The 12502-nt window shown below is 34.4% G+C and overlaps 1 protein-coding gene across 1 annotated transcript; it reads right to left on the bottom strand.

Moving 5' to 3' along the window:
* Positions 1-987: 987 nt before the first annotated feature.
* LOC139851744 (auxin-responsive protein SAUR21-like) lies at positions 988-1483 on the bottom strand. Its single transcript, XM_071840906.1, has one exon. The coding sequence runs from the start codon at positions 1427-1429 to the stop codon at positions 1130-1132; it is 300 nt and encodes a 99-aa protein (XP_071697007.1). The 5' UTR covers positions 1430-1483; the 3' UTR covers positions 988-1129.
* Positions 1484-12502: the final 11019 nt, after the last annotated feature.

The following is a 12502-nucleotide window of genomic DNA, read 5'->3' as shown; positions in this document are numbered from 1 at the left end:
GTTTCTTATGATAGGATTAAATAAGAGTTAGTCATATCATATCATTATGGGCACAATATACACTCTGCTGAATTTACTGGTAACACGAATAATATCTCAATGGAATGCTTTTGTACCAAAGAGAGTGCAGTCAAATATAAATACTTCATGTGTATAATCTTCTCGGCCTTTTTTAATGAACGACATCAATAAACACCTTGATCATGTTTGACTTGTGCAAAGAATAGTGGAAAGTTGTATGACCGGAGTCATAAACACTATTTCCAAAGAATACCGAATTACATAGTGTTGTGTGAAGGTTGAGGTATCCATAAACATTGTGACTTTCACCTAATAACAAATATAAACTTGAATTATAATTGCATTCATTATGGCCTTAGCTGTTGAAGTACTAGTTTCCAATGAAAAATTTATCCAGCTGCAGCAACTGCAGTATAGTTCTTGTGTGGTACCGATATTTAAGTTCATTTTTCTCAAAGTTAGATATACTGCTCTTATTCTTGGCAGCATGTTTATGTAATTGATGAAGTAAAATATTGAGAATATTTGTTGGGAAAATCAATGACCTTTGCTCGTAAACTTTTTTACATTTATTCTAGGTAACACATAACTTATATCAGTCACCACCACTAAGGCATTTCCTTAGTGGTACAACTCCTATGTTAATCCCAGGCCAATGTTCTTGAAATAATAGGCGAGGGTGCGAATCCTGAGATGGGGGTTTTCTCAAGGATTCTGTTGGGGTGATAGGGGCATGCCTTAAGCCTCTCGGTTTAATCCAAAGCACACCGGGTACCCAATGTGGCGATGGTGTGTGAAGTGTTTCCTCTTAACGCGTGTGTGGGTGACAAATGGGAGCATTCGATGTCGATATCGCCGTTTAAAAAAAAAGACTCTTATATCAGTCGAATTACAGAGTTCGATTGACATAAATAGTCCAAGATGCAATAAGTTTGTCATCTGTGTCTAACTGTATATATGGTAAATAGAGTTTAGAGAAATATAGAAATAGTTATCATTTCAATGTTTATACAACTGGAACAAGCATTTCTATTTACAAGCTATAATAGTTCACAGTGGTTAGTTGTTAACAAAATTGTGACCGCAGAGATGGACTGCTGTGTAGAACTCATAAGGCGCCCAAACGCGAAGCAAGGTTAATAAACATGTCTTCACTACATGGGATCGTGAGGCCACCCATTGGATGGTTGTACCCAAACTCTTCTTCTGCCAGATGTAGTAACTCTTGGAACATAGGTTGGCTTAAAACTGATACACGTACCACAAAGCGCGTTCTCTCTTTTTCGCCAACGTAAAGGGCAAAATAGCCTTTTGGGATGTCCATAGATGTTGTTGTGTTGCTTCCGTTTGAGAATGATCGTCTAAGAATTTTCTTGGCTTGAATATTCCGAGGCATACGAATGGCCATTTGTAACTTTGAGAGGCTGATGAAAGAAGAGAATGTTTTACTGAATTTCTTAAGTTGTTTTGAATAATTGTTATAAAAGTGGTTTATCTTGAATGGTTTATATAGAAGGGGGGTTGGAGTTTAGATGATAAAGCAAACTCACATGGTTTTGTCATCCAACTTGCTTTATCAATATCAAAATTCAAATAATCATTTATTAACTAAAACATATATGGACTGGTTTCAATGTGTAAACAACACTATGGTCCCTCATCATTATGTTCATTCAATCCTTATATCATAGATTAGATGGTGGGTATGAAAAAATATTTTAGTGACTGATAGATTGTGATGGGTAAATAAAAACCCATCTCACATGGGTTTCTTTGCGTGTAAGAAAAATTTGAAGTGTCATTACCATCAGTTGATAAATAGTAGTACTATTATTGTGGACTACAATTTAAACTCAATTATGAAATGTCCCGTTCATATTGATTATAAACGTTCCATATTAATTGATTTCGTTGCGAGGTTTTGACCTCTATATGAGACGTTTTTCAAAGACTGCATTCATTTTTAAAACAACCATAACCTTTATTTTATCAATAAAGGTTTTAAAAACATTACGTAGATTATCAAATAATGATAATCTAAAATATATTGTTTACACACGACCATTATATAATGGTTTACAATAGAAATATATTACATCGACATATGTTTCTTGAATGCAGTTTTTACACAATATCATACAAACATGGACTCCAAATCTTGTCCTTATTTTAGTATGCAACAGCGGAAGCTCTTAGTATTCACCTGAGAATAAACATGCTTTAAACGTCAACAAAAATGTTGGTGAGTTATAGGTTTAACCTATATATATATATATATATATATATATATATATATATATATATATATATATATATATATATATATATATATATATATATATATATATATATATATATCAAATCGTAACAATAGACCACAAGATTTCATATTTCAATACACATCCCATACATAGAGATAAAAATCATTCATATGGTGAACACCTGGTAACCGACATTAACAAGATGCATATATAAGAATATCCCCATCATTCCGGGACACCCTTCGGATATGATATAAATTTCGAAGTACTAAAGCATCCGGTACTTTGGATGGGGTTTGTTAGGCCCAATAGATATATCTTTAGGATTCGCGTCAATTAGGGTGTCTGTTCCCTAATTCTTAGATTACCAGACTTAATAAAAAGGGGCATATTCGATTTCGATAATTCAACCATAGAATGTAGTTTCACGTACTTGTGTCTATTTTGTAAATCATTTATAAAACCTGCATGTATTCTCATCCCAAAAATATTAGATTTTAAAAGTGGGACTATAACTCACTTTCACAGATATTTCCTTCCTCGGAAATAAGACTTGGCCACGGATCGATTCACGAACCTATACAAATATGTACATATATATCAAAGTATGATCAAAATATAATTACAACCATTTTTATTATGTTTTAAAGATTTGAGTGTATTAAGTCAGCTGTCCTCGTTAGTAACCTACAACTAGTTGTCCACAGTTAGATGTACAGAAATAAATCGATATATATTATCTTGAATCAATCAACGACCCAGTGTATACACATCTCAGGCTAGATCACAACTGAAAGTATATATATTTTTGGAATCAACCTCAACCCTGTATAGCTAACTCCAACATTACTGCATATAGAGTGTCTATGGTTGTTTCAAATAATATATATACATGGGTCGATATGATATGTCAAAACATTTGCATACGTGTCTATGGTATCCCAAGATTACATAATATATTAGAATACATGTATAATACAATATAAGTTAGCTAGGATATGATTTGTATAGATTTGTTAAACATTTCCCGTAGCTAAAAAGATCAAAAATATCCAATCTTGTTTTACCCATAACTTCTTCATTTTAAATCCGTTTTGAGTGAATCAAATTGCTATGGTTTCATATTGAACTCTAATTTAAGAATCCAAATAGAAAAAGTATAGGTTTATAGTCAGAAATTTAAGTTACATGTCAATTACTAAAGAGGTAGTCATTTTCGTCGAAAGAACGACATCTTGATGACCATTTTGAAAAACATACTTTCACTTTGAGTTTAACCAAGATTTTTGGATATAGTTTCATGTTCATATGAAAAATCATTTTCCCAGAAGAACAACTTTTAAATCAAAGTTTATCATAGTTTTTAATTATCCAAACCAAAACAGCCCCCGGTTTCACTACGACGGCGTATATCCGATTTTATGGTGTTCATCGTGTTTCCAGGTTTTAAATCATTAAGTTAGCATATCATATAGATATAGAACATGTGTTTAGTTGATTTTAAAAGTCAAGTTAGAAGGATTAACTTTTGTTTGCGAACAAGTTTAGAATTAACTAAACTATGTTCTAGTGATTACAAGTTTAAACCTTCGAATAAGATAGCTTTATATGTATGAATCGAATGATGTTATGAACATCATTACTACCTCAAGTTTTCTGGATAAAACCACTAGAAATGAGAAAAATGGATCTAGCTTCAAAGGATCCTTGGATGGCTTGAAAGTTCTTGAAACAGAATCATGACACGAAAACAGTTCAAGTAAGATTTTCACTCGAAATAAGATTGTTATAGTTGTAGAAATTGAATCAAAGTTTGAATATGAATATTACCTTGAATTAGAAAGATAACCTACTGTAAATAACAAAGGTTCCTTGATCTTAGATGATTACTTGGAATGGATTAGAAAGCTTGGAAGTAGACTTGCAAACTTGGAAGTATTCTTGATTTTTATGAAACTATACTTATGGAATTTATGAAGAACACTTAGAACTTGAAGATGGAACTTGAGAGAGATTAATTAGATGAAGAAAATTGAAGAATGAAAGTGTTTGTATGTGTTTTTGGTCGCTGGTATATGGATTAGATATAAAGGATATGTAATTTTGTTTTCATGTAAATAAGTCATGAATGATTACTAATATTTTTGTAATTTTATGAGATATTTAATGCTAGTTTCCAAATGATGGTTCCCACATGTGTTATGTGACTCACATGAGCTGCTAATAGCTGATCATTGGAGTGTATATACCAATAGTACATACATCTAAAAGCTGTGTATTGTACGAGTACGAATACGGGTGCATACGAGTAGAATTGTTGATGAAACTGAACGAGGATGTAATTGTAAGAATTTTTGTTAAGTAGAAGTACTTTGATATATGTCTTGAAGTCTTTCAAAAGTGTAAGAATACATATCAAAACACAACATGTATATACATTCTAATGGAGTCGTTTAGTCTTCGTTAGTCGTTACATGTAAGTGTTGTTTTGAAACCTTTAAGTTAACGATCTCAATTAATGTTGTTAACCCGATGTTTATTATATCAAATGAGATGTTAAATTATTATATTATCATGATATTATGATGTATGAATATCTCTTAATACGATATATACATTAAAATATCGTTACAACGATAATCGTTACATATAAGTCTCGTTTCGTAATTCTTGGGTTAGTAGTCTTGTTTTTACATATGTAGTTAATTGTTAACACACTTAATGATATATTTAAATATCATTTTATCATGTTAAATATAGTGTATCAATATCTTAATATGATACATATGTATTTAGTAGACGTTATCATAACGATAATCGTTATATATATCATTTCGAGTTTCTTAACTTAGTAATCTCATTTCTTATGTATATCACACATTGTTAATATACTTAGTGCGATACTTACTCATCATAATCTTATGTCAACCATATATATATGTCTATATATACCACAACATGTAGTTTTTACAATTTTGTAACGTTCGTGAATCGCCGGTCAACATGGGTGATCAATTGTCTATATGAAACTTATTTCATTTAATCAAGTCTTAACAAGTTTGATTGCTTAACACGTTGGAAACATTTAGTCATGTAAATATCAATCTTAATTAATATATATAAACATGGAAAAGTTCGGGTTACTACAGTACCTACCCGTTAAATAAATTTCGTCCCGAAATTTTAAGCTGTTGAAGGTGTTGACGAATCTTCTGGAAATAGATGCGGGTATTTCTTCTTCATCTGATCTTCACGCTCCCAGGTGAACTCGGGTCCTCTACGAGCATTCTATCGAATCTTAACAATCGGTATCTTGTTTTGCTTAAGTCTTTTAACCTCACGATCCATTATTTCGACGGGTTCTTCAATGAATTGAAGTTTTTCATTGATTTCGATTTCGTCCAACGGAATAGTGAGATCTTCTTTAGCAAAACATTTCTTCAAATTCGAGACGTGGAAAGTGTTATGTACAGCCGCGAGTTGTTGAGGTAGCTCCAGTTGGTAAGCTACTAGTCCGATACGATCTATAATCTTGAATGGTCCAATGTACCTTGGATTTAGTTTTCCCCATTTACCAAATCGAACAACGCCTTTCCAAGGTGAAACCTTAAGCATGACCATTTCTCCAATTTCAAACTCTATATCTTTTCTTTTACTGTCCGCGTAGCTCTTTTGTCGACTCTGGGCGGTTTTCAATCGTTGTTGAATTTGGATGATTTTCTCGGTAGTTTCTTGTATTATCTTCGGACCCGTAATCTGTCTATCTCCTACTTCATTCCAACAAATCGGAGACCTGCACTTTCTACCATAAAGTGCCTCAAACCGCGTCATCTCAATACTAGAATGATAACTGTTGTTGTAGGAAAATTCTGCTAATGGTAGGTGTCGATCCCAACTATTTTCGAAATCAATAACACATGCTCGTAGCATGTCTTCAAACGTTTGTATCGTCCTTTCGCTCTGCCCATCAGTTTATGGATGATAGGCAGTACTCATATCTAGACGAGTCCCCAATGCTTGTTGCAACGTCTGCCAGAACCTTGAAACAAATCTACCATCCCTATCAGAGATAATAGAGACGGGTATTCCATGTCTGGAGACAACCTCCTTCAAATACAATCGCGCCAACTTCTCCAGTTTGTCATCTCCTCTCATTGGCAGGAAGTGTGCTGACTTGGTGAGACGATCAACTATTACCCAAATAGTATCATAACCACTTGCAGTCCTTGGCAATTTAGTAATGAAATCCATGGTAATGTTTTTCCATTTCCATTCCGGGATTTCAGGTTGTTGTAGTAGACCTGATGGTTTCTGATGTTCAGCTTTGACCTTAGAACACGTCAAACATTCTCCTACATATTTAGCAATATCGGCTTTCATACCCGGCCACCAAAAGTGTTTCTTGAGATCTTTATACATCTTCTCCGCTCCGGGATGTATTGAATATCTGGTTTTATGTGCTTCTTTAAGTACCATTTCTCTCACATCTTCAAACCTTGGTACCCAAATTCTATCAGCCCTATATCGGGTTCCGTCTTCCCGAATATTAAAATGTTTCTATGATCCTTTGGTATCTCATTCTTCAACTTTCCTTCTTTTACAACCCCCTGTTGCGCCTCCTTTATTTGTAACAACCCAAACCAAACCACGAACAACCCGCGTATAATGTGAAATAAAAAAAAAATTTATGCTGTTCAGTTGGTGGCACGGCGCGCCAGGTATTCGTGCGGCGCGCGGAATCACCTGGACAGCCCGCTATCTCCGGAAGTCAATTACACGAAAATGTTTGACCTTTTCCCGACATAATTAGACAAAACGCTTTCAACCACATACTCATACATGTAAAACTAACACGTTCCATTAATAAAATTAGTTTTACGAAGCAGGGCCTACACGACCCAAATTACAAGTTTAATACATAACGCGAGTTTCGACCACAAAAAGTTTAAATGCCAAACGACACATCGAGCATGGTGTTTGGCGTTAAACTACCCAAGTCTCGGTCGAACTTCCAAAAGCTATAATCCCCGAGCCACTAATCCAAGCGAATACCTTTGCCCTTATCCAAGCCGGATCCTAAAAAGGTAAATAACGAGAGGGTAAGCTAACGCTTAGTGAATGCAATATTATACATATACATATATAATATACCTACTTGCAAAGCACTTACACAAATACCTCATACACGCTAGCAATATATATAGCATACCATCGCAAGTATAACTCTAAACCCTCCAAGATCACAAGCTAGCGTAACAATAGCATATATATAACCCGAATAATTTAACATGCTACATTACAACTTGTAATCATGGTTAACCAATAACACAAGGGAATGGTACTTCGAATTTCCCATCGGTGTTCGTAACAACCGTTAGTGTACAACGAAATATATCACTAACCCCTAGGCGACACGGACAACGAAATATCCGTTCAAACAATCGTTAGTGTACAACAAAATATATCACTAACTCTATGGCGATTTGGACAACGAAATATCCATCGTTGGTGTACAACGAAATATATCACTAACTCTTGGTGGTATAGACACGTATACCCGGCCCCATCCCCCGCCCTACAAATAGATACATTATATACACACATGTATAATCATTCCACTCACCTTACGCCTTCGGTGAATCGATAAACCAAGCTTGAAACTTCAAGGTAACACACCTATTACAATGTACACATAATCAACACCCATTCAAGTTGGTCAAACTCGCAACACTCACCATCACTAGGTCGTTTTGACCCATTTGGACACTTAACCCTAAAATTGGGTCAACTCACACCCAAAAACCTAAAGACAAGATAGGTTTAAAAAACATTTCAACACTAGGTTTATGCATTAATCACAAACATTAACTAACTTAGGTCCATTTTGACCCATTTGACCAATTAAAGTCAACATACCCATTTCGGGTCATCCACTAACCTACACAACGCCCATTTACATATATGTAGGTGTGCTAGCAATTTACTAACTAATTTAAGTTCATAACCATCAATTTAACACTTTCAAAACCCTAGTTAGTCATCTTTGAGTCTACTCGACCCAATTTCACCCAAAACCCCCAAATTCACCCACAAATGGGTTTTAAGTTCATCATCTACCCCAAACCCTAACCCTTAATCAAAATAAAATCAAGAAATCAAGATTAGAGCATACTACTACCACCAAAACGTAGCTAGAGGGAAGATGAACGACTTTAGAACTCGCACTAAGACCCGATTCAACCTCCTTCTTCCTTTAATGGAGCTCTCTCACTCTAGAACTTCCTCTCTCTCTAGGATTTAATGGAAAGTGATAAGGTAGATGGAAATGGAGTAAATGAGACTCCAACAACTGATCCCAAGCCTTAAAGTCGGGTCCCATGTGAATTTACCAAAAAGCCCTTAAAATATCTCATTTAAAAGCAAGAGATGAGCTGTCAGCCCGTAATGGCGCGGCGCGCCATAATTCGGCGCGGCGCGCAGATAGCCTGGGCAGAATTCTTTTCTCTTTTTAAAATATACAAAGAAAACCCCACAACTTGAATAACTTAATTTCACATATGTACAATGAAATATTTGGGTCTTACAACTCTCCCCCACTTATTCGGATTGCGTCCTCGCAATCCAAGCCGCATGACAAGAAGTTAGATAAACCAACACGAACTCTTCGGGTTCCCATGTAAACTCGGAACCTTTACTACGACGCCATTGAACCTTAAAGGTCCTCACCTCCTTGTTACGCAACATTTTCACTTTCTCATCAAGTATAGCAATCGGCTCTTCAACATATTCTAACTTGTTGTTTAGTTCAATTTCGTCTAATGGCATCCATGAGGAATCATCCGCAAGACACTTACAAAGATGGGAAACATGAAATGTGTTATGGATCCCCGCAAGTTCTTCGGGCAATTCCAATCGATATGCAACTTCACCAACACGAGCTAAAACCTTAAATGGCCCAATAAACCGAGGAGCTAACTTTCCCTGTTTTCGAAATCGAATAATACCCTTCCATGGCGAAACCTTAAGCATCACCATATCACCTTCTTGAAACTCGATCGGTCGCCTACATTTATCGACATAAGATTTTTGTCTATCTTGCGCCGCCTTTAAACGAGCCCGAATCATATCGATTTTACTATTTGTCTCCAATACCAAGTCGGTACTCCCGACTTCCCTTTGACCCACTTCGCCCCAACAAATCGGGGTCCGACACCTTCTACCATATAACATCTCGTATGGCGGCATTCCAATACTAGTGTGAAAACTATTATTGTACGAGAATTCCACCAAAGGTAAATGTTCATCCCAACTACCACCAAAATCAATAATACACGCACGTAACATATCTTCCAACGTTTGATTCGTACGCTCGGTTTGACCATCCGTTTGAGGATGGTACGCCGTGCTCATATTCACCCTCGTACCCATATCTTCATGAAACTTCTTCCAAAATCGAGAAGTAAAACGCGTGTCCCGATCCGAAACAATAGACGCGGGAACGCCGTGTCTCGATATCACCTCCTTAATGAACATCTTCGCGAGTGCCTTCGATGTATGAAATGTCCCGTTCTTATTGATTAAAAACGTTCCATATTAATTGATTTCGTTGCGAGGTTTTGACCTCTATATGAGACGTTTTTCAAAGACTGCATTCATTTTTAAAACAATCCATAACCTTTATTTCATAGATAAAGGTTTTAAAAAGCTTTACGTAGATTATCAAAGGATGATAATCTAAAATATCCTGTTTACACACGACCATTACATAATGGTTTACAATACAAATATGTTACAACAAAATAAGTTTCTTGAATGCAGTTTTTACACAATATCATACAAGCATGGACTCCAAATCTCGTCCTTATTTAAGTATGCGACAGCGGAAGCTCTTAATAATCACCTGAGAATAAACATGCTTAAAACGTCAACAAAAAATGTTGGTGAGTTATAGGTTTAACCTATATATTATCAAATCATAATAATAGACCACAAGATTTCATATTTCAATACACATCCCATACATAGAGATAAAAATCATTCATATGGTGAACACCTGGTAACCGGCATTAACAAGATGCATATTTAAGAATATCCCCATCATTCCGGGACACCCTTCGGATATGATGTAAATTTCGAAGTACTAAAGCATCCGGTACTTTGGATGGGGTTTGTTAGGCCCAATAGATCTATCTTTAGGATTCGCGTCAATTAGGGTGTCTGTTCCCTAATTCTTAGATTACCAGACTTAATAAAAAAAAGGGCATATTCGATTTCGATAATTCAACCATAGAATGTAGTTTCACGTACTTGTGTCTATTTTGTAAATCATTTATAAAACCTGCATGTATTCTCATCCCAAAAATATTAGATTTTAAAAGTGGGACTATAACTCACTTTCACAGATTTTTACTTCGTCGGGAAGTAAGACTTGGCCACTGGTTGATTCACGAACCTATAACAATATATACATATATATCAAAGTATGTTCAAAATATATTTACAACACTTTTAATATATTTTGATGTTTTAAGTTTATTAAGTCAGCTGTCCTCGTTAGTAACCTACAACTAGTTGTCCACAGTTAGATGTACAGAAATAAATCGATAAATATTATCTTGAATCAATCCACGACCCAGTGTATACGTATCTCAGTATTGATCACAACTCAAACTATATATATTTTGGAATCAACCTCAACCCTGTATAGCTAACTCCAACATTCACATATAGAGTGTCTATGGTTGTTCCGAAATATATATAGATGTGTCGACATGATAGGTCGAAACATTGTATACGTGTCTATGGTATCTCAAGATTACATAATATACAATACAAGTTGATTAAGTTATGGCTGGAATAGATTTGTTACCAATTTTCAGTAAGCTAAAATGAGAAAAATTATCCAATCTTGTTTTACCCATAACTTCTTCATTTTAAATCCGTTTTGAGTGAATCAAATTGCTATGGTTTCATATTGAACTCTATTTTATGAATCTAAACAGAAAAAGTATAGGTTTATAGCCGGAAAAATAAGTTACAAGTCGTTTTTGTAAAGGTAGTCATTTCAGTCGAAAGAACGACGTCTAGATGACCATTTTAGAAAACATACTTCCACTTTGAGTTTAACCATAATTTTTGGATATAGTTTCATGTTCATAATAAAAATCATTTTCTCAGAATAACAACTTTTAAATCAAAGTTTATCATAGTTTTTAATTAACTAACCCAAAACAGCCCGCGGTGTTACTACGACGGCGTAAATCCGGTTTTACGGTGTTTTTCGTGTTTCCAGGTTTTAAATCATTAAGTTAGCATATCATATAGATATAGAACATGTGTTTAGTTGATTTTAAAAGTCAAGTTAGAAGGATTAACTTTTGTTTGCGAACAAGTTAAGAATTAACTAAACTATGTTCTAGTGATTACAAGTTTAAACCTTCGAATAATATAGCTTTATATGTATGAATCGAATGATGTTATGAACATCATTACTACCTTAATTTCCTTGGATAAACCTACTGGAAAAGAGAAAAATGGATCTAGCTTCAATGGTGTAGTGACCCGAACTTTTCCATGCTTATATATATTAATTGAGATTGATATTTACATGATTAAATGTTTCCAACATGTTAAGCAATCAAACTTGTTAAGACTTGATTAATTGAAATAGGTTTCATATAGACAATTGACCACCCAAGTTGACCGGTGATTCACGAATGTTAAAACTTGTAAAAACTATATGATGACATATATATGGTTATATATATAATTAACGTTATATTATGATAATTAAACATATCATTAAGTATATTAACAATGAACTACATATGTAAAAACAAGACTACTAACTTAATAATTTTGAAACGAGACATATATGTAACGATTATCGTTGTAACGACATTTAATGTATATATATCATATTAAGAGATATTCGTACATCATAATATCATGATAATATAATAATTTAAAATCTCTTTTGATATTATAAACATTGGGTTTGAAATGTCCCGTTCTTATTGATTAAAAACGTTCCATATTAATTGATTTCGTTGCGAGGTTTTGACCTCTATATGAGACGTTTTTCAAAGACTGCATTCATTTTTAAACAAACCATAACCTTTATTTCATCAATAAAGGTTTAAAAAGCTTTACGTAGATTATCAAATAATGATAATCTAAAATATCCTGTTTACACACGACCATTACATAATGGTTTACAA

This window comes from Rutidosis leptorrhynchoides, chromosome 6 (assembly GCF_046630445.1).
Source record: "Rutidosis leptorrhynchoides isolate AG116_Rl617_1_P2 chromosome 6, CSIRO_AGI_Rlap_v1, whole genome shotgun sequence".
Classification (NCBI taxonomy): Eukaryota; Viridiplantae; Streptophyta; class Magnoliopsida; order Asterales; family Asteraceae; genus Rutidosis; species Rutidosis leptorrhynchoides.
The sequence above is the reverse complement of the archived record's forward strand: the minus strand, read 5'-3'. Positions and strand labels throughout refer to the sequence as shown.